Here is a 20,751-nt window from a genome sequence, read left to right on the forward strand (position 1 = left end):
TGTAAATATCTGAAGATAACTAGTGAAATGCAGTCAAGGGAGAGAATAATGCTAGTCAGGAAAACCATAAAAAATAACGAGAGAAATGTTCCGGTACCTCGCAAAATTGCTATTTCAAATCATTGTGCCTATGAGTGCCTGAGATCCAGGCTGTTCACCTGGTGGGACCAGTGTGTGCGCCATGAACCCAAAATCAGGCCAGTCCAGTCTGGTCAACCAATTGGCCAGCCCATCAAAGAAATCAACAATGTCTGGGCAACAATCAAAACTGCCAATTTCACTAAAAACCTTAAATGCTCGATCCACATCGCCTAATTTACACAAACCCTTTATTACAATATTGAAAATGCATGTGTCCGGATGAAAATGCCCCTTTGAAGAGAACATAACCGCATCTTCGACTCGATTCTTCTTAACCATTAGATTCAAGAGATTATTATACATAACTGAATTCGGTCTACATTTGTATTCTTCAGCTTTAACAAGCAAATCCATGGATGAATCGTAATTACCTGCTAATGCATGGGCGAATACCAAGTCCCTAAGAAGTGAGTTGTCGGCTGAATGCCCGTCGATCATCATGCAATCAAGATTTGATTTTGCCGCTTTGTGGAGGCCTGTTTCACAGAGGACTCTTATCAAACAGTTGTAGGTCCCGACAGAGTGACTAAGCCCAAGGGTTGATTTTGTAAATTCGAAGAAGTCAAGGGCTAGCTTGGAGTTTCTGCTGCCCAAGCGTCTGATAACAGCGTGAGCGACTCAAGGGGTTAATAATTCAATGAAGAAGCTCAAAAGGGCACCGAGGGACGGAAGTGGGTTTATATGACTTTGATGATCCAACAGTTGGATGAGGCGGGGTTTGAGGGGTTTGGGATTGGGTCTCGATCGATGGTGTGATTCGAGCAAGCACGGTGGAATCACGCGAACAGACGGTAGCGGCTGTTGGAGTGTTGGAGTCAGTGGAGAAGCATTTAAGAAGATAAGAGGAGGTGGGTGGGTGTTGAGGGTCAAATATTGCATATCAGACCCAGTTAATGCATAGATTTACAATCATTGATACCGTTTAATAGCCTGATTTAATCGTGTTTGTGATGCAGAGTGTATTTACAAGCATGAATTGGAAAAGGGTGCTTAAACCATGGATTTGACACTTTGATGACACCCAAGGTAAGGGACGGACTCCAGGGGACCAAGATCGATGGAATTACACACCAGGGATCCTAGAAAATCAAGCTATTCACGTTAAAGAGGCCCGAAATTGGTGAAAAATGCAAGATCACATTGTTCTCATCATCTGATTGGCTCAAAACTTTATATATGGCCTGAGGGCCATAAATTAACCGTACATATCAAATTTCAGCCCTCGGATCAGTATGGAAGTACCCCAACTGACAGATCAGCCCATAAACCGTTGATTCTGGGCCCACCTGATATCTAGAACTGTCTCAACTTTGGTCTCAACGGTTTAAACAAGATGAGAAAGTAAATGGCTAGATCAGATTTTCGAATCACATCACAGTGGGGCTTGTATGTGAGGCGTGTACACTGCACGTGTACACGTACGCGAGCCGCACCGAATTAACTAAAGCGGGTCAGCGCTGCTGACCCGCGTCTCCTTCCCAAATATGGCAATTGCCATTTCACGCGGCAAAACGGATGGACGCTGTCCGTTTTTGCGGACGCTAGTGGGCCCCACATATTGTCCCAGTGGACAATCCAAACCGTCCATCGTGTAGAGGGCTTCGACTACTACAAAACCTTGCTGAACTTTTGGACCTATATAAGCACACGTGCGCGATACAGAGGCCACAAACAGGCGGTCCTGCGACGTTCAAAATGATTTTTGAGGTGATTTCTTCTCTGGGTCGCGTCAATGGACATTCAAAACAACCCATTCTTGACTGAAATTTTATCCTGAATCTAATGGACGGGGTGGATTTCTCTGAAAATACCTCTGTGGGGCCCACCAATCACGTCAATGCCGGACGTGCGAAAGGCTACGCACGTCCGCGAAATCAGATTTTCCAGGAAATTGTGGCCCACCATCTTTGATCATATGGCAGATCTGAACCGTCCATCATGTAAGCCAGCCAAAATACTTCCAAGAGACGCTGATTTTACAAAAATAATGTAAGGAACGCGAGAGTTATGAAACCCCGAACTTGGCTGCGAAAAGGCTTTCGCCGCGCGTGCGATAGCTTCCCAAATCCGATTTCCACAACTCCAAAAGCTATAAAAAGAGTTCCAAACGTGGAGAAGAGGGTATGCTTGAATAGGGGACGTCAGATAGAGAGAGAGAGGCGGAGAGAGAAGTGTTTGGAATTTTTATGTATTTTTTCTTTATTTTTCTTCCTTTTCCTATGATTATGTTAGGCTAAATCCCTTAGCTAGGGCTAAGAGGTGAAGCTTGTGGCGTGATGGGAGCTTCTACAGGTTTGATTTGAACTAAATTGATTGACTTTATTTTGATTTAAGAAATTCTTTTAGTCATTAATGGTTTGTTGTGATTTAAATTACAGTAGATCTGTGATGGCTTGAATAATTCCTTTCCTTTTATTTTGATGTTCGGAAACCCTGTTGTTCGCCATCGTCCTATAGACATGGTTGGATGATGGAATCCTTCCTAACACTCATACATCTTTTAGTTGGTTATGGATTGGTCTAAGTTTTGTTGTTTACCTTGTCTCTTAGGCATGGATTTGTGATGGAATCATACCTAATTCTTATACCTTTCATCTCTTGAAAACTATATCAAGTAAGTTCAGTATAATATTCATGAAGCAGGCATAAGATCTCCCTGATCTCTACAAGTGGATCCTCTGAATCCCTAGTTCTCTTTCTCTGAATTCTTTAAGTTTAGATTAATATTTCACCATTATTCCTCAAATCACAATTGGTTTAGATTTCATCTTGGCCTAGTTCTAGATCTGGTTATTTTCAAATAACGTACAGGTTTCAGTCCCTGTGGATTCGACCTCGGTCTTACCGAGTTTATTACTACATCACAACCCTGCACTTGGGGTGTGAATAGTGGGTCCTAAGGGAGGAAGGGGGGAGAAGAGTTCATGTGGGGGAGGAGGCCATTGATGGATAATGGACGATCCTGATGCATTTGATGGTGTCCAATTATGGCCATGATGGTAGTGGCGGGAAGAGTGGGGATAAAAGCGGCATATCAGGGTTTTTCTAGGGAAAAAATGGAATGTTGCGTAAGAGCTTTAGCTGCTGCGATGGCGGAGGAGTAGTCTGTCTATTGAGGAGAGTGGTGAGGGAGAGGGCAGGCATGGAAGTGTCTAAAATTGCGGAAATGCCCTTTCTCGGGAGCGAATAGGTGCGGCTCAGGCTGCACATAAGATAGTGCATCCCTTACCGTGGGGCCCACCTTGATGTATATGGTTCTATATCCATTACGTCCATCTATTTTTCCAGATCATTTTATGGAATTTTTTCAAAAATTAATCATATAAAAATGTCAAGTGGACCATTCTATAGGAAACAGTAGTGATCGAATTATCTACCATTAAAAACTTCCTAGGTCCCACCATAAGTTTTTATTTAAATCAAACCTATCAGTAAGGTAAAAAAATCCTGGATGAATAGAAAAATAAAATATAAGCTTGATCTAAAACTTCTTTGGCCCACAAGAGGTTTTTAACTATCATTCACAGCTCAGTCCTTTAATATGGTCCACCTAAGATTTGGACTTGCTTCAATCTTGGGATCATGCCCTAAAATGCGCTTGATAAAATTGATGGACAGCATGGATATAGAATAAATACATCAGGGCGAGACCCACCGTAACAGCTGCACCGTCTTGGGTGAGGCCCGGGCGCACCTAATCTGCTCCCTTCCCGAGAAGCAGATTGTCGGGGTCATATCAGGCTGTGTAGGGCCAATAGAAATATCCATGACAAATCCACTCCGTCCATCTGTTTTGAAAGATCATAATAGGACAGGAGATCCAAAATTCACGTAGGTCATACCACATGAAACAGTGGAGATTGAACGCCTAGGAGCCACATAAGTATTGTATTAGGATGATATTTGTGCCTACAGTTTATTTGAGTAGTACTAACCCCATGAACGATTTGGATGGAATATAAACATCATGGTCAGCTCCAGTAAGGTTTCAACGGGAGACCGTTCACACTGTTTGGTTTGGTCTGGCCCACCTGAGTTTTGGATCTTACCGATTTTTATACCCAATCCTACCGCGGTCTTTCAAAACAGATGGACGGGGTGGCTTTATCACGGATTAATCCCTTTCAGCCTCACCCTTACATGGGGCCCACCTTGATGTATGTATTCTATGTCTACACTGTCTATCCTTTCAGCCAGCACATTTTAAGGTATGAGCCCCAAAACAAAGGAGATCCAAATCTCATGTGGATCATACCAAAGGAATCAGTGGTGATTGGCCATCATAAACTTCTTGTGGGCCATGAAAGTTTTGGATCAAGTTGGTATTTATTCTTTTTTTTTTCCTCCTCATCTAGGTTTGTGTGACCTTATTAACAGGTTGGATGTGGAATAAACATTAGGAAACATTTTGGTAGCCCCTAGGAAGTTTTTAATGGTAAGATATTCAAACACCACTATTTCCTATAGTATAGTTCACCTGAGATTTGCATCTGCTTCGTTTTTGGGCTCATGCCCTAAAATGATTAGGGAAAATAAATGTAAAAAAAACATACATCGAGGTGAGCCCCACAGTAAGGGACACAACATCTTGGGTGAGGCCCCAGCCACACCCCAACCAATTCATAAGGTCAGGTAGACCAGGATGAAGGGAAAATACAAATATCAACTATTTCCAACAAGAAACAAATGCATTCGATTTGGTATATTATCTTATCTAAACATAACAGAGAGAGTACACAAAAGACAATCATCATATTTTATTAGTACTGAGTTCATTTACATCCTCAAACATTCCTTGATTCTAAGATAGATCATTTAGAATGTACAAATTGACAAAGTTCAAATATTCGAGTCAGAATATCAAATCTGGCAGCATTTCGACTCTTGATTTGATCATCTCTTTAAGAGGAATATGACTCGAATTTCGCTTCTATTGGTTTCTAGCTCTCAAAGCTTTCAGATAGGAGAAATCTAGAGATTTAGCCATTTCAGCAGCATGTCGGCCCCTTGATTTCATAGACTGCAAGGTAGTCTGGTTGCGCAGACCCGCGCAACGGATATTGGTTGCGTGGACTCGCACAAACCACCGAAACTTCTTCTTCTACCTTCAGTCTTCCTCCTCGCTCTGTTTCCTCTCCAAAATCTTCAATCCATCTAAATGAAGGAGGGGAGGGGGTATTTATAGGCCTTCGCACGTGTGGAACCTCGATTTTGGTGCCATGGGACCCACCCTTCAATGCTTTAGATCTTTTTACAAAGAACCTCTTCTGTATTTCATTGTGCGAACCCGCCCAACTATTATTTCAGTTGCGCGGTCCCGCACAACGGACATCGGTTGCGCGGACCCACGCAAACCACCCTTAAGCTATTTCATTCTCCTTCTCTTCCAATTTTCTATCTCTCAATCTCCTTCTGCTTCAATCCTTCCTTCATCATTTTTTATGCCTCAACAGATGCCCCCTTGATCCTTTCTTTCTTTTCCCAAAATCAAAGAAGAAGGATAAAAAATAATCACCCTGACAGGGTTTGTGCGGACCCGCATAACGTAAACCTGCGTACCGCACTCAACTGCGAGTCCTATAAATACTCCAACCCTTCAGTCACTTTCTACACATTTGCACCGTAACGAACCTCTGTTCCTTTGTGATTTTTCCACGCAACGAACTCCACTTGTGCGAACCCGCGTAACAGATCCCTATTTGCACAAAGCTTCTTAGCCTTCGTGTCGTCCCGCGCAACTAGGACTTAGTCAATTTCTCAACTTTTCTTTGAACCTTTTCTTCAATTTCCTTCCAGCCCTTAACTCCCTATCCATCATGGCTCGTTCTCCAGCTTCCTCTTCTAGAAGAAACAATCGTTCCTCCTCTTCTGGGTTAAAGCAACCTCTTCTTCATTCTTAGAATCATGTGGAGATAAATGAAGAAACCTTGGATCTCCATAACCCTTTCACCAGTAGTCAAATCATTATCCCTATCAATTTATGGCGTCACTGGTCGATTTTACACTGTGAACCCTTTGACCGACAAAATACCTTTATCTCAGCGAATGACTAGGTTACAAGAGAACCAAGGATGTTGACGGGATATCTAGGAGAAAATGGGCTTTGTCAATGAGTGGGTAGAATCCACAAGATGATATTTTTGTGTCCACATTGTGATCCTCATCAATCTTCCCCTTTCTACTACTACGAAACAACTCAGCAATTCTTCTTTCTTAAGAGATTGCCCTGGAGTACAGGGAGATTTGCAGTTACAAGCCTACTGTCTATCCACGAGTTTTACAGTGCTTGGACTCGCACTGTCGTTCGGAAACATTCTACCATATTGGAGCAGATTATGCTTTCTGATGCAATTACAGCTACATCAGAACACTTCTGTGCAGATGCTACTATCTTCAGATTCTTTCTTGATCATTGGTCCCCATCCACCAACTCATTCCATCTTCCCTTAAGCGAAATGAGCATCACTTTATGGGATTTATTTTGTATAGCAGGCCTTCCCATCATGGGTGATATCTTTGACACATATATACCCTCTAATGAAGAGCTTGCTCTTGCATCTGTGGGAGGAGGTGTATTTAAAATTTCTAGAACTACTCTTGAACTTTTTAGTGCACTGGCCGCCTTCCCTCATTCGGATCGCGTCTCTTCTCTTGAATGGTTGGCTCATTTTTCTCAAAAATTGCAGTATATTCATTTCCTCTTAACTTCTATTTTTATAATCCCATTTGCGAATAATTTTGCTGAAGTATTGCATCGTCATCTTGATAGCTTTGCAGGTCACAACCATTTAGAATTCAAAGACATCTGTAAGAAAATAGAACATTCTGCGGAATACAGTCCTTCCTGTGAATTAGCTACCTTTCTTGCTTACTGGTTGAGCTTAGTGATATTCTCTGATCTTGATCAAGTGGATACTATTAGGCCTTCGTTCTTCGTGGTCATAGGAGCAATGGCAGAAGGCTAGAAATATTCGTTAGCTCCCCCGGTTCTGTGTTCTCTCTATCACGCCTTCAGAGATGTTATTTCTTGTTCAAAAGATCCTGTTCTCGAAGCCTTTTCTGTCTGTGCTCCTTGGCATTTCTTGGCTAGGAGTATACTTTCCTTAGACGTTTGCTGACTTTAGAAGGGCATACTCGAACCCCGATCGGCTTCCTCTTCAACATTCCCAATGAGAGATATGATTAAGGAATCAAGTGGATGGATTTCTAGAAGAATAAAAATCAATGATCCCATTGACTTTTACCAATTTCCATTGACCAGTTATCCTGAAGATGTGGACGCTATTGATGATGATTCTATCTCATTTAATGAACATTCCTTCCTTGTTTCTATCAGATCCAGTACTCTTCCATGGAGAGAAGGTAGCATATTTTGGCACAAACCATACTACCCCAGTAGGTTTGCTCACCAATTTGGCTTTGATCAAGCCGTTCCTGAGACTCGTGACATTGTCACAAGAGCGATGAGAAGTTATGGCATTGGGCCATATAATTGGGCTTTGATATGGAAGCAGCTCTTGATCATTTAGACTAGATCACATTTCATAATTCCTGGCTACAATTATCCGGTTAGCGCTTCTTACTGCTAGATGCAATGGTGGGTTCACCAGCATTACTTGGTAGACAATTATTATCCAGTAGATCACGCCATGTGGATTCCCCCTCCTTGCCTTAGGGATTATCAGAAAGATCTGGGCATCGGCTATTTTGAAGAAACGAATCCTCCCCCCTTCGAGATCAACTTGGTACAAGGATCTCTTTAGAAGATGTCATTTATGAAGCAAAGCCTGCTAATGTTCTTGAAGGATGGATAGCTTTCGGCACTCCTCTGACGAATACTCATGAATTCCCTACAAAGAATGATGATCCCTTACAGTTCCACCCTCCTCCACCTTTGTAAATATTACGCGATAATTCTCCTTCATTAGAAAGGCAGGAAACGTCAGGCCATCGTCATTCACCTCAGAATGATAAGCATATTATCATCGAAGATTCGTCTTCTTTAGAAGAATAAACATATTATGAAATATTTGACTTTAAATTAAAAGATACCAAACATTCAATATTTTGCATATGAAACTTTGTGATTCTTTTCGTTATGTCACATGATTGTCATATCTTAACATACCTCAATTGTAAGAATATATGGCCATATATTCTTACATAACCTCAGTATTATATATATATATATATATATATATATATATATATATATATATATATATATATATATATATATATATGTTTATTTACATGCAGTTTTCTATTCCCAACTCACATTATCGATAATCATTGAAGTATTCATAAATTTCCAATTCATGACAAATTTTAAGCATATTTATCTGTGTAATAGTCTCAACATAATATTTAATGACGAACTAATTATAAGGCAGCAACATTAACATTTTATGCTTGTTAGTGCAGGATTTCCTATATGATGATTTTTTTAAATTGGCGGCGCTAAGTTTCAATTTAGTCAGTTACACACAATTTAAGCTCTTGAGTAGTGGAGCCCACGCAGTTTTTTAGACTCTTGAGTACTGGAGTCAGGTCTCACGTGATGGTCTCTGTAACTCTTAGGAGTTCACTGGACTTCTCACAGCCTAAGGAGTTCACAAACCGTGATCCATCAGAGGGGCCCAGTGAAGCTACCGGGGCCGTGAACTCGATTGGAATTACGCACAGGGTTGGTCGCGGTAACTCTCTAGAGTTCACAGAGCTCATAAGGCGACCTTTGGGGTACCAAATCTAGGGTCGTCAGTCCGTCAATGAGTAGGTTTAAGCCCTTCCTCATGATTTAGAATTGAAATCAAACCAAAGATCTGGGGGGTCTTACGCATGGTTGGCCTATCTATGGTCATGGCCAAAGAGCTCACACTGCAGCCCGCTTTTCCTTTGTCTGCAAGGTCGAGCCCATTCACGGGAGGGCATTTTCCTCCGTTCCCTGTGATGCTGCTGGCAAGTAATACAGACGGTATTGGTCTCATGCGTGACTGGCCATTGAGGACTTTTTAGCCATTTAGGCTTCTAGTCACTGGCTCCGTCAGCTGCCCACATGGGTATGCATATGATGGCCTTCACGGGCTTTTTAAGGCCACTAGCTTCTCATTGCTGCCCGAATGGTGAAAATGGTAGGTCCTATGCATAGCTGGCCCTTTTAGGGCTTGGCTAAACTGGCTTAAAAGACAATAATAATTATGATCATCGTTATTGCGAGAATGATAGACATCTCTAACTGAGATTGATATGTCACCACTTCTGATAACATCTTCAAGAGGATCCGTCTATGCTGTTTATAATATATCAACCTGGTGACAATACCAATTTTAGCAAAATTTTACAGAGCTCACTTGATGATGACGATGGTCATTTTCTTTTCACAATACTTATTAATATGTAGTCTTGATATGCTCGTAAATTTCTTCTTTATTCATTCAACCGACGCTACATAGACATGGTCTTGTTCATTCTTGCCCCCTTTTGATATAGAATCATTATGCTGATAATATTTTAGATCAAAATCAGTAGCATCTTCAAGGACGATATCTTTTGATGAACCGATCATTGACCAGTATACTGATACCTTGTCCATCTTGATCCACAACTCTGTATGAGCCATTAGAATATACTTCTTTTATTATATAAGGCTCATATCATTTAGGCTCGAATTTACGCCTTGTTCGACGGGTGACCACTATAGGTCTTTTTAACATCAGCACCATATCCTTGTTCGACGGGTGACCAGTATTGTAATCATTGTTGGGCTGCCAAGCATTTTTCATCAAGCTAATCCAGCTCTTTTAGCCTTATCTTTGCATTTTCATCATCTGTTATGACTAGTACACTGCCACTCTAAGTGACACTACTTGTATTTCAATTGGGATTACTACTTCTACACCATAGACTAGTGAATACGGTGTCGCTATTGTTGTTGTTCAGTGAGTAGTTTTGCATGCCCATAAAGCTTCTTGTAATTTTTCGTCCCAATCACGCTTGCTTCTGGTCACCGTTTACTTCAGTATCTTGACTATCATTTTATTAAATGCCTCTGCTAATCCATTGGCTGGTGGATAGTAAGGTGTTGAAAATGAATGATGAATACCGAATTTCTGACACAGCTTTTTCATGCCTCTATTTTTGAAGGGACTGCCATTATCTGTAACAATCTTCTTCGGAATACCATGGCGGTATATTATTGCATGCCAGATGAAATTGACCACATCCTTCTCTTTAACATTGCGTAAAGCAACTACTTCTGTCCACTTGGAGAAATAATCTGTTGCTGCTAAGATATACTGCTTTCCTTTGGACGAAGGTGAATTTATAGGACCAATGACGTCAATCCCTAAGCGGAAAAGGGCCAAGAAGCGACTGACTAATGCAGGTCTTCTGGAGGAACATGTATAACGTCACCGTGAATTTGGCATTCATGACACCGCTCGGCATAATCTACCACGTCTTTAAACATGGTGGGCCAATAATACCCCATTCAATGAATTCTATGGAATAGATTTTGGCTAGCTTGATGTGCCCCGTGTAAGACCCATATCCTAGTCTGTACTGTTCCCTCAAATCCCGCGATCCTTCCCGTAGAATTTCGACAACCTGCGATCGGTAATCGACGTTTGCGATCGAACCTAAGTTGTATGTTGTAGATTTGAGTCGGCTTAATTCGAGACTTGTACCATTGCGACCGCACCGTTGCCGCGGTTCCAACACCGCGACTCGTGCACCAATCCGATACCCTGTCAGGAAGATGTGAGCCGACGTTTATTTTGAGGAAACACTGCGCGTTTGCAATCCCAAGAGAATCTCTACAATATGTCAAATTAATCCCATCAATCAATCCCATCCATCACCTCATGTCAAGTACAAAGCAACCCATGCTTTCTCTCTCCAAAGTCAACCCTTTCTCACCCTCTCTCTTATACACCCATGCTAGTCAAGTACACCATCACCTCACCCATCACTCACATCCATCACTCTCTCTCTCTCTCTCTCTCTCTCTCTCTCTCTCTCTCTCTCTCTCATTTCTCAACTCAATCCCAAGCAAACAAGAGAGCTCACGTCCAAGCTTCTCCATGTGAGAGAAATGTGATTTTGGTGGCCCACTTTCCCATCCCAAAATCCCTCATCCTAGCCATTCATTTTTCATCTTCCACCGTTGAAGTGAAGCTTAAGGAGATTGGTGTTCCAACGGACCGAGAAGATCAACGGTGGGTGCTTCTATAGACTAGGTTTTCATGTTCTTCTGATGGGCCAAGTGAGGCCTACCGATCAATGGTATGGATCTCACTTTGGACCCTTGATGTGGCCAACGGCCAACCTTGATGCTTAAGATCATTCCATGACGGGGCCATTCTCCATGGACCCCATCACGATGTTTATTTTCTTGCATGAATAGGGTCATCTAGACCTTCTATTTTGGTGGAGAAAGGATCTCCACCGTTGATTTTGAATTTGGTGGACCCATATGCAATGGGACCCACTTAATGTATGATTGGATGCTTGAAACGGAGGGCCCATAGTGCCGGGGTCCCTCTATCACACGTGTATATCGCTCTCTCTCTCTCCCTGTCTTTCTTTTTATCCTTCTTTTCATGTGATGTTAGTGTGATTGTGTGGCCCACCCAAATAGACCCCACCATAAGGCTTGTATTTTATCTCAAACCATCTATAGGTGGGACCCACCTTATACGTATTGTATCCACAACACCCACCATTTGGTGGCCCACCTAAACAGGGCCCACCTTGTGCGTGTGATAGGCTCAGACCGTCCAACGTCCCTGGACGCTAGACGTGCATGGAAAACACAAATATAGCTTGGTTCACAAGCTTCTTGGTGGCCAACTCATATAGGCCCCACCTTGATGTATGCTTCAAATCTAAGCCATCCATCTCATTTTCCAGATTATTTTAGGCGTTGAACCGAAAAATGGGACTAATCTAACTTTCTAGCGGGCCACACCTTTGAAAATAGTACTTTTCACCGTTGAAACTCACCTTAGTTTTTCTACATGCCGAAAAATGCCCAATATTGGGCTTGATGGATTTGTTATACATGGTAGAATCCATTGGCGGACCCGGATTCAGCAGATGTGGGCCCTACCTCTGAAAAACCACAAAATTTAAGGTTTTCAAAAAAAAAAAAAATACCAACAGCAGCATTGCTGCTGCTGCCAGTGTCAGGCGCTGACAGCGCGCCAGGCGGGCGAGCGGACAGCAGGGTCCCATGGCTCCAGCCGTGGGCCCCACCTTGATGTTTATCTGTCATCCAAGACGTTTATATGGTGGGCCCTTAGGGCAGCGGGCCACCCTCCAAATTTCAGGCTCACCCAAAGCTCAGGTGGCCCACATCATAGGAAACAATACGGATTGAATGGCTACCTTTGGAGCATCCAGAAGTTTTGGTTCAATGTGAAATTTATTTTTACTCTTCGTCCAGGTCTATGTGACCGTATGGACAGGTTGGATGGTGAACAAACATTACGGTGGGCCCCACGTAGGACCCACAATGATGGGTGTTTTTTATTGGTACCGTCCACAGGCAGTGGCCAGTTGGAGCCCACAGTGATGTATGTGTTTCATGGGCACCGTCCACTGACGCTGGACGGTGGCACCCACCATGATCTATATGTTCTATCTGCACCCTCCACCCTGGACGGTGGGACCCACCCCTACAGCTGCCCCGTGTGTGTGTGCATGCGTGTGTGTGTGTATATATATATATATATATATATATTATATTGTATATATTATATATATTATATTTTTAATATACCTGATGGTGGGCCTTCATGTGGACCCCCACAATGATGCATGTGCTGCATCGAAGCTGTCCAATCATTTTGAAAGCCCCTTTTAAGGCTTGAGACTAAAAATAAGATAGATCTGTAGTTCAAATGGACCCTACCTTGGCATATGTTTGGGGCCCATCTTGATTTACTTATAGCCACCCATTGAGGCTCACCTTGGTATATATCTAGGGCCCATATGATGAGGCCTATTTGGTATGCATAAGGCCCATGTGATTAGGCCATCTTGATGTATTTGTGGCCCATATTTATGGCCCGTTGTTGAGGCCCATCTTGATGTGTACAAGGCCGTTGTTGAGGACCACTTTGATGTACATAAGGCCCATGTTACAAGGCCCATTGTGATGTTTTCAAAGGCCCATGGGATATAGCCCATTGCAATGTACATAAGGCCCATTGGTGGGGGCCCATTAATGCGGCCCATTTGATGAACGTAAGGCCCATGTGATACGACCCATTTGATGTATCTAAGGCCCATGGGTCGAGGCCCAACGGGATGTCCTTAGGGTCCATTGCAATGTGTGATTCCCCCTTGGTTTATGAAATGATGTTTTATGGCGGGCCATGCCTAGGGAACAATGTTGGTTTGATGTCCACATTGTAAGAATAATGTTAAATAAATGTCCGCATTATGACTCTCCTTAGGGCCCATTAATAGGCCCATACTTGTTGATAGTTCATTACTTTATAACATGCTTAGTGCACTTCCATGATTCATGCCCATACGCATCATATGTATGCTTGAGATGAGGAATGTTTGATCATAGCATAAGCTGTTGGGCTGAGACATTTACAGGACTCCTTATGAGATGGAGTACCCCACATGAGCGTATGGTACGCGTGAGATTGCTGCATGACTGATGGTGTGACTCATGCATTTCGCATTGTATGTCGTGATTCACTGCACGCCCTAACGACATCAGGGTCGTGGCTCCACAGACACATCGTGGATGGCCATATCGGATATCGAAAATGCTTGGTTCTAGCACTGTAGGCACTTAGGATGTCCTTGGGTGAAAGTTCCAAAACTTTTTTGGTACCAGGAGATGCTCCAACGTCTAGACCGAGTGGATACACGAGCGCCCGAGTGCCGAATACCAGTAGGCCGCGTCTCCCACTGTGTCATGGTCGATTGGAAGGAGGTGTGGCCTTATCCGCCCGAGTGAGGGGGCTATAAGCTAGGCTGAGTTTAACCAGCTCGCAAATGAGTCGGCTATCGACGAGCCGGGTAGGTATTGGCAGACTACTGGTCAGGCGGATAATGTGGTCTCTTCCACTTGCTTGACTGTGCAGCTAGGGAGGAGGCAGTCAGTGTGAGGTGTATTAGACCCCAGTGATATCCAAAGAGGAACTGTATTGATATGATGAGTACTGGCACGCTTGCTTTGCATCTCGCATATGACATTTGGCTACATAGGCCTCGCATCGCATGGCCTTGGTATGGCCGATAACATTCATGCCTTGCATCACATAGCTTTAATATAGCTGATAGCATTCATGGACTTACCGCATATTTTCACATTACTCTGATATTATACACTTGGCACCTGCTTTACATACACTTTCACCACCCTCTAAGCTTTCTATAAGCTTATGCACGATAGATGCGTGCAGGTGGCGTTAGGTTGCAGCAGCGTTGAGCTTGGAGCGTGCAGCCGAGCTTCTGGAGTTTCTTTTACTTTCATTATATTGTATTTCCCTTTCATACGCATTGTACTTAAAGTTTTTGATTTAGTGGATACGTGGTGATGTTATGTTGTGACTTGGATATGCTTGTGGTTATGCTCCATTATAAAAAAAAATCATACTGAAAATCCTCCTTGTAGGATCCCAGGATCGGAATCTGGCATGAGAGTGCCGGAATTCGAGAATGGGGCACTACGGAGGCTGTCGGCACCAGATTCGGCAATCGAAAATTTTGTGAACCCGTTTTCCGAGTTTGGGTCGTGACACCCCGCATTCCCCAGAGTGTGCTTCTCGTAATGTCTGGCCCGCTTTGTGTTTATCTAAGCAATGTAGCAACATTCCTTTGTAAGATTTTCTGTATAATACTTCGCCGCATATCATGAATCTATTTAACCATTGCTTGATTTGTTGTCTTTGCGTTGGATCTTCTGGCAGGATATCATACTTGAGGTAATCAATGAAGGGCTGACGCCAATCATCTGTCGTTATCTCTAAACACGATACAGGGAGTGTTTTGACGATTTCTTCGATGCTTTCTGGAGATGGTAAAAACCTTCTTTCTTCTATAGTTACTTGCAAAGGGCTTCGATTTGGGCAAGACAGAGCCACTGCTAAGCTAGCCAAAGCATCTGCCCTTGCATTTTCAGATAGCGATATATGTTTGATCTCAACATGACAGAACTGTTCTAGTAACTGCTATGTTTTTCGGTAGTATGGCAAAAATTTCTGCTTTTTTACCTCAAATTTAGTTGTCAATTGATTTATAATCAATTTAGAATCCCCGAAGATATGCAGCATTTTAATTTCCATTTCTTTAGCCATTTTCATTCCAATGATGAGGGCTCTGTACTCAGCTTCATTATTTGTGCATGTAGTGCCCAACATGAAGGAGTACGATAGCAAATCACCTTGAGGAGTAATGAATATTATTCCTACCCCCGCTCCTAATACTTGGGTAGCACCATCAAAATACATCTGCCATGGGCTTTGCAACTCAGCCAACATAACTCGTTCATCCGGAAAGTCATCACTGATGGTTTTGCATTCTGCTACAAGGTGCGCTACAAGGAAGGTTGCCACCGCTTATCCTTTTACTGCTTTTACCGGCTCATACGTAATAGTATATTCTGAAAGTAACAGCATCCATTTGGCCAATCTCCCAGACAACATCGGTCTTGTCATCAAAAACTTTATCGGATCTACTCTTGAGATCAAAGTTATATTATGGGAAAGACAATAATGTCTCAATTTCTGAACCGCAAATATCAACACCACACACTCCTTCTCGATCGAGGAGTAGTCACGTTCTGCACTCATCAAAGTTCGGCTTAAATAATAAAGAGCAGTTTCTTTCCCAGCTTCATTTCCCTTACCAACAAAGCTCCTAAAGAATTCTCAACTGCAGATATATACAAAATCAGCGGCTTCCCTTTTATTGGAGTTGCCAATACCGATAGTTGTTTCAACAATTCTTTGATTGAGTCAAACGCATTCTGACAAGCTTGGTCCCACACAAATTCTATATCTTTCTTCATTAGATGGGAAAACGGCTGACATCTCCCTCCTAGATTTGAAATGAAACGGCGAATGTATGCCAGCTTTCCTTGTAAACTCTTCAATTCCTTTAGTGTTTTCAGTGGCGGCATATTTTGAATAGCTCGAACTTTCCTTGGATCGATCTCAATGCCCCTATGCCGAGCAATAAAATCGAGAAATTTACCTGAAGAAACTCCAAATGCACATTTAGCTGGATTCATCTTCAGCTGTTTCTTCTTGAGCCGATGGAAAACTGATGTCAAATGTTCGCAATGCTCCTTATGATCTTCCGACCTGACCACCAAGTCATCGACATAGCATTCGACATGCTTGTGCATCATGTCTTGAAAGATACTCTACATTCCCCTCTGATATGTTACCCCGGCATTTTTGAGACCAAATAGTATAACTTTATAATAATAAATTCCCAGCGACGTTCTGAATGCAGTTGCTTCTTCATCTTCAGGTGTCATTCTAATCTGATTATACCCTGTGTAGTCGTCCATGAAGGACATGATAGCATACTGAGTCGTACTATCAATTAGTAATTCAGTGATCAGGAGAGGAAAATCATCTTTCGGATAGGCTTCATTCAGATCTCTGAAGTCAACACACACCCTGACTTGTCCATTTTTCTTTTTCACAGAGACAATGTTCAATATCCACTTGGGATATTTGACCTCCCTGATAAACCCGACCTTTATCAACTTATTCACTTCTTCTTCTATCAAGGTAACCAAGTCCGGATGAAACCGTCTTTACGCTTGCTTAACCGACCTTTTCTCTTTAGAGATATTCAATCGGTGCATTGCCATGGAAGGTTCCAAACCTGGCATCTCTACATATGTCTAAGCAAAGATGTCTTTATTCTCCTTAAGGAGCTGAGCGTATTTCTCAGACTCTTGCTCAGAAAGACTGGCACTAATGAATGTGTTCCTTGGCTCTCCTTCAATACCCAGGTTTATCTCTCGCAAACTGTCTATTGTCAGCTGCCCCTCGTCTTCCATCTACTTCGGAGTCATTTCAGAATGTTCAACCATTTGAGGATCCTTTTCTGATAATTGCTCAGTTGTAATCATATTTACCGTCGCCATCATACCCCTTTCTTTTTCTCCACTCATTACTATTTCACCCCTGTCTATCATCTGTTGTATTATGCATTTTAATGTATAACAATTCTTCGTCGGATGCCCTACTAGGCGATGGTAGCAGCAAAAATCTCTCTCTCTCTGGTTCTTGTCACATCTTCAGGGTGTTTAGGTTCTGGTAACTCTATCGTGCCAGCTTTTAGCAGTTGGTTCATCATAGGAACGACATCCTCCCTGTCAAACGCTAACCCCTCGTGAGAATTAAGTATCCTGGGCCTCTTTCCACTATATCTGTTTCTTGACTGATTCCATTCTTCTTTTCATTCTGCCCTTCTTTCCTTGGAGTCCCTTGTATCCTTGCCTCTCTTGTCACGATCGATGGTGTTTACGGACATCCTGCTAGGTGCTTTCCTAGCTGTTTCATGGTGAAATGCTGGCATCTTACAAGTCATCAATTCCAAAGCATGAGCCTTAGTGGCTAGGTCACAGAAAGTTCTGATGTCGGCACTAGTGAGTCCAAACACGATGCCCGTTTCCATAGAGTTCAGGCACATCTTGACCTATTCCCTTTCTTCTGGCAACAGTCTACACGAGGCTCCCAATGTCTTCCATATGTCTATAAACTTTTCTACCGGTTCTCCTTCTCTCTGTCGTACATAAGCCAATTCTGTAATACTAATATCACACTCCGAAGAGAAGAAGTTTGACATAAAAGCGTCATGCATTTGTTCCTAAGTACGTATCGACCTTGGAGCCAAACTGGAATACCATCAGAATGCTTTGTGTGTCAATGACGACCCGAACAATCGCAAGCAATACTGTGGTATTGTAAGTTCCCCATGCTGGTAATGAAGTGCATTAAGTGTTCTTCTGGTAATCCTTCCCCATTAAACTTCTGAAAATTTGGATGATTGAAGTTGGCTAGAAACGAAACATCTTCTACCTCCCTCGGATATGGTGTTCGATATCTGAAGTAGCCAGTATTTTCACTCTCTCTTTCTATCCTGACAACTTCTTTGATGACTTGTCTCACGTCATCTTGTGTTACGGTTTTCACAGCTGCAACAGACCGTCGTGATCCTGCCCCTTGTGGTTGAGAGCCTTCAGGCTGGTTTTCTCGTCCATTCATTGTGCCCATCATTGGTGGAGCCACTATCTGGGCTACATTATGTGCAAGAGTTGTTAAAGCCTCTCTAAGGTTTCTGTACTCATCCATTAGTGCTCTTTGTGCTTCTGCCATCTCATTGGTACCATCTTCCATAGTCGACCTATTTTCCTGATTTGTCTCGGCCATACACACTGCAGCTTCTCTACTTTTTGACGAAGCTGTAGTCAGAGTGGGACGACAGTACGTTGACGTGACAAGGCTTACGAAGAGAGAAAAGAGTGGAGTTTTATTCAACTTCTGTACACTTCCAGTGTTATTGATCGATTAGGGTGATGCAGACATCGGTGAACTCGCCTGGGGGGACACAAGCATTGGTGATCTTGTCATTAATGCTTTACCTTTCTGCTCTCTTATCCATCTAACCCTTGGGGCAACCAAAGCTGGAAAATCGCATGATGCGAACTGCGGAACTACTCGCTCAAGATATATCGCAGGAGGAGCGAGTTCAGGATTCTTCCTAGCTGCATTACGCGTTATCGGCCCTCTGACTCTTGGCGAAGGCAAATTCATGATAGGGCTTCTTGCATTTCGTGCTTTCGTCCTACGAGACATTACAATAGTCCAGCATTTATCGCCTTCCAGCAGTTGAGGCGAAGCAGATACAACCCCAACTGTCACTCGAGTTAGGTCATCTTTGCTTGTAAGAAATTGAGTTATGTGCTCTGGGGTTTGGTTCGGTTTGTATTCTATCGCGAACCTAGTCGGAGTGAAACAGAAACTCACTTTTCTTACAGAAGTTGCCATTGGTTGTAATTTGTAGTTAAATTCAGAAACCTTCAGACATGAAACATAACTATAGTTAGTATTTGAACAATCAAATTATCTATCTTAGAGATAAAGGGGAAGATGTTCCTAGTGGAGTCACCATTTTGGCATCAGAAAGACGCCAAATTATGATGAAAGTTCTATAACTTTTCCAATGTTACCATTAAACAAGATAAAAGTCCCCAGCAGAGTCACCATTTTGTTTCGAATAAGAAACAAATGCATTCGATTTGGGATATTATCTTATCTAAACATAAGAAAGAGAGTATAAAAGACAAGCATCATATTTTATTAGTAATGAGTTCATTTACATCCTCAAACATCTCTTGATTCTAAGATAGATCATTTAGAATGTACAAATTGACAAAGTTCAAATATTCAAGTCAAAATATCAAATCCAGCAGCATTTCGACTCTTGATTTGATCATCTCTTTAAGAGGAATATGACTCGAATATCGCTTCTATTGGTTTCTTGCTCTCGAAGCTTTCGAATAGGAGAAATCTAGAGATTTAGCCATTTCAGCAGCATGTCGGCCCCTTGGCTTCACAGATTGCAGGGCAGTCTAGTTGCGCGGACCCACGCAATAGATATCGGTTGCGCGGACCCGCGCAAACCACTAGAACTTCCTCTTCTACCTTCAGTCTTCCTCCTCGCTCTACTTCCTCTCCAAAATCTTCAATCCGTCTAAATGAAGGAAGGGAGGGGGTATTTATAGGGCTTCGCGCATGTGGAACCTTGATTTTGGTGCCATGGGACCCACCCTTCAATGCTTTAGATCTTTTTACAAAGAACCTCTTCGGTATTTCGTTGTGCAAACCCGCGCAACGGACATCGGTTGCTCGGACCGCTTAAACCACCCTTAAGCTATTTCATTCTCCTTCTCTTCCAATTTTCTTTCTATCTCTCAATCTCCTTCGGCTTCAATCCTTCCTTCATCATTTTTTATGCCTCAACATCAGCTTGACTTAAAACATCCACCGCCCCAAGAAGTTTTCAACTATCAGAGTTCAATCCCCGTGGTTCATTTGAGCTTTGGATCTGCTTCATTTTTTGACTTATGCCCTAAAAGGAGACAACAAAATGAATGGACGGCATGAATAAAATACATACATCATGGTGGGGCTCACAGAGGTTTGACACCAGCTAGTTGGTGTCGGATTCACCGACCAAAAGAGTACCCTGGGGCAAAGCATCATTCCCTCGATTACACCTTAGGAAGATCTTGCCCAGCAAACATCCACTATTCCTAATGTGTTAATGCATACCATAAAAATGCCATAGCCATATTGACCAGAGATGACATTCACCTGAATCTGGACCACCATTGATTTCCTTCTTAACTGACAATTTCAAGCACTCTCGCATGTCAACCTAATTCCCATGCGCCCCACATCGGAGACGGATTAGTCAGGGCCATCCACTCATCATCCACACAACAGTCACATGAGGAATCGAAGGCGTAATTTCAATGTGTGTGGTCCACCTGATGAATGGACCAGTCTAAGCTATGAGACACGGATTACATGTTGGACCCAACATGTTACATGCTCC

General features: G+C 42.6%; 1 protein-coding gene across 1 annotated transcript; it reads right to left on the bottom strand.

Moving 5' to 3' along the window:
• Positions 1-114: 114 nt before the first annotated feature.
• On the bottom strand, positions 115-16,519 carry LOC131228848 (pentatricopeptide repeat-containing protein At1g05670, mitochondrial-like). Its single transcript, XM_058224697.1, has 3 exons — positions 16,238-16,519; positions 15,088-15,335; positions 115-739 (listed from the first exon to the last, which is right to left on the bottom strand). Exons 1-3 carry the CDS (start codon positions 16,517-16,519, stop codon positions 115-117), a joined length of 1,155 nt encoding a protein of 384 aa, XP_058080680.1.
• Between the last annotated feature and the right edge of the window lie 4,232 nt (positions 16,520-20,751).

Source organism: Magnolia sinica, chromosome 16, assembly GCF_029962835.1.
Source record: "Magnolia sinica isolate HGM2019 chromosome 16, MsV1, whole genome shotgun sequence".
NCBI classification, from domain to species: Eukaryota; Viridiplantae; Streptophyta; class Magnoliopsida; order Magnoliales; family Magnoliaceae; genus Magnolia; species Magnolia sinica.

What these genes read in the sequence shown, in the direction of transcription:
- LOC131228848 (XM_058224697.1), bottom strand. Translation starts at nt 16,519, where the DNA reads ATGATGCACAAGCATGTCGAATGCTATGTCGATGACTTGGTGGTCAGG. An exon ending in AGAGTTTACAAGGAAAGCTG is followed by an intron (nt 15,336 to 16,237) that starts GCATACATTCGC and finishes AAAACATAGCAG; the next exon opens with TTACTAGAACAGTTCTGTCA. An exon ending in CCCTTCATTGATTACCTCAA is followed by an intron (nt 740 to 15,087) that starts GTATGATATCCT and finishes CGCTGTTATCAG; the next exon opens with ACGCTTGGGCAGCAGAAACT.